This window comes from Gopherus flavomarginatus, chromosome 3, assembly GCF_025201925.1.
Source record: "Gopherus flavomarginatus isolate rGopFla2 chromosome 3, rGopFla2.mat.asm, whole genome shotgun sequence".
Taxonomy (NCBI): domain Eukaryota; kingdom Metazoa; phylum Chordata; order Testudines; family Testudinidae; genus Gopherus; species Gopherus flavomarginatus.
The window spans coordinates 115,856,587-115,858,573 of NC_066619.1; the positions used below are offsets into that span (position 1 = coordinate 115,856,587).

At 55.0% G+C, this 1,987-nt stretch overlaps 1 protein-coding gene across 1 annotated transcript; it reads right to left on the reverse strand.

Moving 5' to 3' along the window:
- Positions 1–448: 448 nt before the first annotated feature.
- On the reverse strand, positions 449–1,729 carry TUSC1 (tumor suppressor candidate 1). The gene has a single exon (XM_050943240.1). The coding sequence runs from the start codon at positions 1,700–1,702 to the stop codon at positions 1,142–1,144; it is 561 nt and encodes a 186-aa protein (XP_050799197.1). The 5' UTR covers positions 1,703–1,729; the 3' UTR covers positions 449–1,141.
- Between the last annotated feature and the right edge of the window lie 258 nt (positions 1,730–1,987).

The window sequence follows — 1,987 nt, forward strand, 5'->3', positions numbered from 1 at the left end:
GAAGTTATGAGAGTGGTTTTGGTGTTTGTTTTGTTTCTTTTTTAAGGTTACATAAGTACCACCTTCTCTCAATGAAAAGTTTAGTAACTAAGTTTTAGGGACCCATCCCACAAACAGCGGCATCCAACCCTAACTTTCCTCATCTGATTAATCCCACTAAAGGCAATGGGACTACTGATGCAAATAATGTTATTCTTATATGTTTACAAGGTTGGTTCTTCAGACAGCAAATAGAAACTAAAAATTAAAATAGTTTCCGTTATGTAAGTGAAAAAGAGTTTTTACTTAAAAGAGAAAAAAAGATAAGTAAATAAGTAGCTTGTTTCTTAGAATTTTGAAAAAATCTTGGTACCAAAATTTAAGAACTCGAAGAGTAGCTATTTACAGTATAAAACAAATATGTATATTATATTCAACTGCATATTAGAAATCACATCTAGTAGAAGCATTTTGGTTGTCAAGGATTTATTTAGTATGACCTGTGGTTTTATGAACTGGATGTGCCATGTCTAGACCAATTATGCAACAAACAAGGATGAACAAATCAATAGTCAAAGATATACAGAGAATGGAGTGGCAGCCAACCAATTCAGAAGGATTCCCAGGATTATCAGCTTTCATTTAAAGTGCTGTCAAAATAAATCTGGCACACAAACTTTTCATTTTTTAAACTGATATACATGTGTACTAAAACCTAGTAGCAGGCTAAAAAATGTGCCATTGTTGGGTCATCTACAGAGCTATTATGGCCTCTATGAGATTTGTTCACTCCTGCACAAAGATAACAAGACACACAGGTCCAAAATCAAAGCTGAGAAGGCAAACAGGGCAATGCCAGGAGGCGGCAAAGTCCAGAATCCATTTCTCCCTCTAGGACGAACTTCTCCTCAACATCCAAGGGCACGAGGCACCTGCGCTGTGAGGCCCTTTCCCTCCTGCTGCGTGGGGCTCCCGGGGGCCTCGTCCAGATGCTGTGGCTTCTCCTGCAGAAAGCTCCCGTGCCTACTTCTGGGACCCCAAAGCCCTGTGGGGCAGAGGAGCCCCGCCGTGAGGCGGCCGCAGGCTGCAGCCAGCTGGGTCCGCCTCAGGTACCAAAGGAGAGGTCCCCAAACCACTGCGGAGCCCCGTCAGCCTCCCCGGGCTATAGGGGCGGCACCAGGCTCTTCTCCGGCGGCGGCGGCTGTGGCTGCTCCCCGTCCAACTCCCGCAGCAGCTCGTCCAGCTCCCCGTCCTCCTCCAACCCGTCCTGGGCGCGGCGGCGCCGCAGCTGCTGCAGGGCCCGGCGGTGCCTCTCCTGCAGCCGCCGCAGCTGGGCCGCGAGCGCCGCTTCCTCCTCCAGCTGCTGCTCGGGGGCGGAGCCCGGGCGGGGCGGCGCGTCGGGCTCCGGCCCGGGCCCCAGCAGCGCCTGGCGGAAGAGGCTGCGGTTCTCCCGGCGCAGCCGGCGGTTCTCCAGCCGCAGCCGCGCGTTCTCGTCCCGCAGCCGCGCGTTCTGGCGCTCCCGCTCCTCGCGGGCCCGCACCGCCTCGCTGTGGCTGGCGGCCAAGTCCGCGTATCGCTCCGCCAGCTGCTGCGGCGAGCCGCCCGCCAGGCCCCGCCAGCCGCACGCCGCCTCGCCTCCGCCAACGGCTGCCCCCCGACCCCTCCGCGAGCCCGCGCCGGGCCCGCAGCTCCAGCGCCGTCCAGCACCGCGCATGCGCCTCATCCGTGCTGTGCCTTCGCTGCTCTGGCTCCGCCCGCCTCCTCGGCGCAGCCGCGGAAGAGGGTCGCTTAATGATGACGCTGCTTTATGCAAACGAGAGGGCGGAGCTATAGGGTGCTGGAGCGGAGGTGGGGGTGACAGCTGTGGAGCAGCTGGTGCTGCCAGCTGTCTTTGTGCCTGCCCTCCAGGGGCAGATGTGCAGGAGGAGCCGCAGGGGAGTCACCTCTCCCTTTTTAAAATGTGTTTTAAATAGCTGAATTTACCCGCTAAATCTTTTGGCTAAGGTCA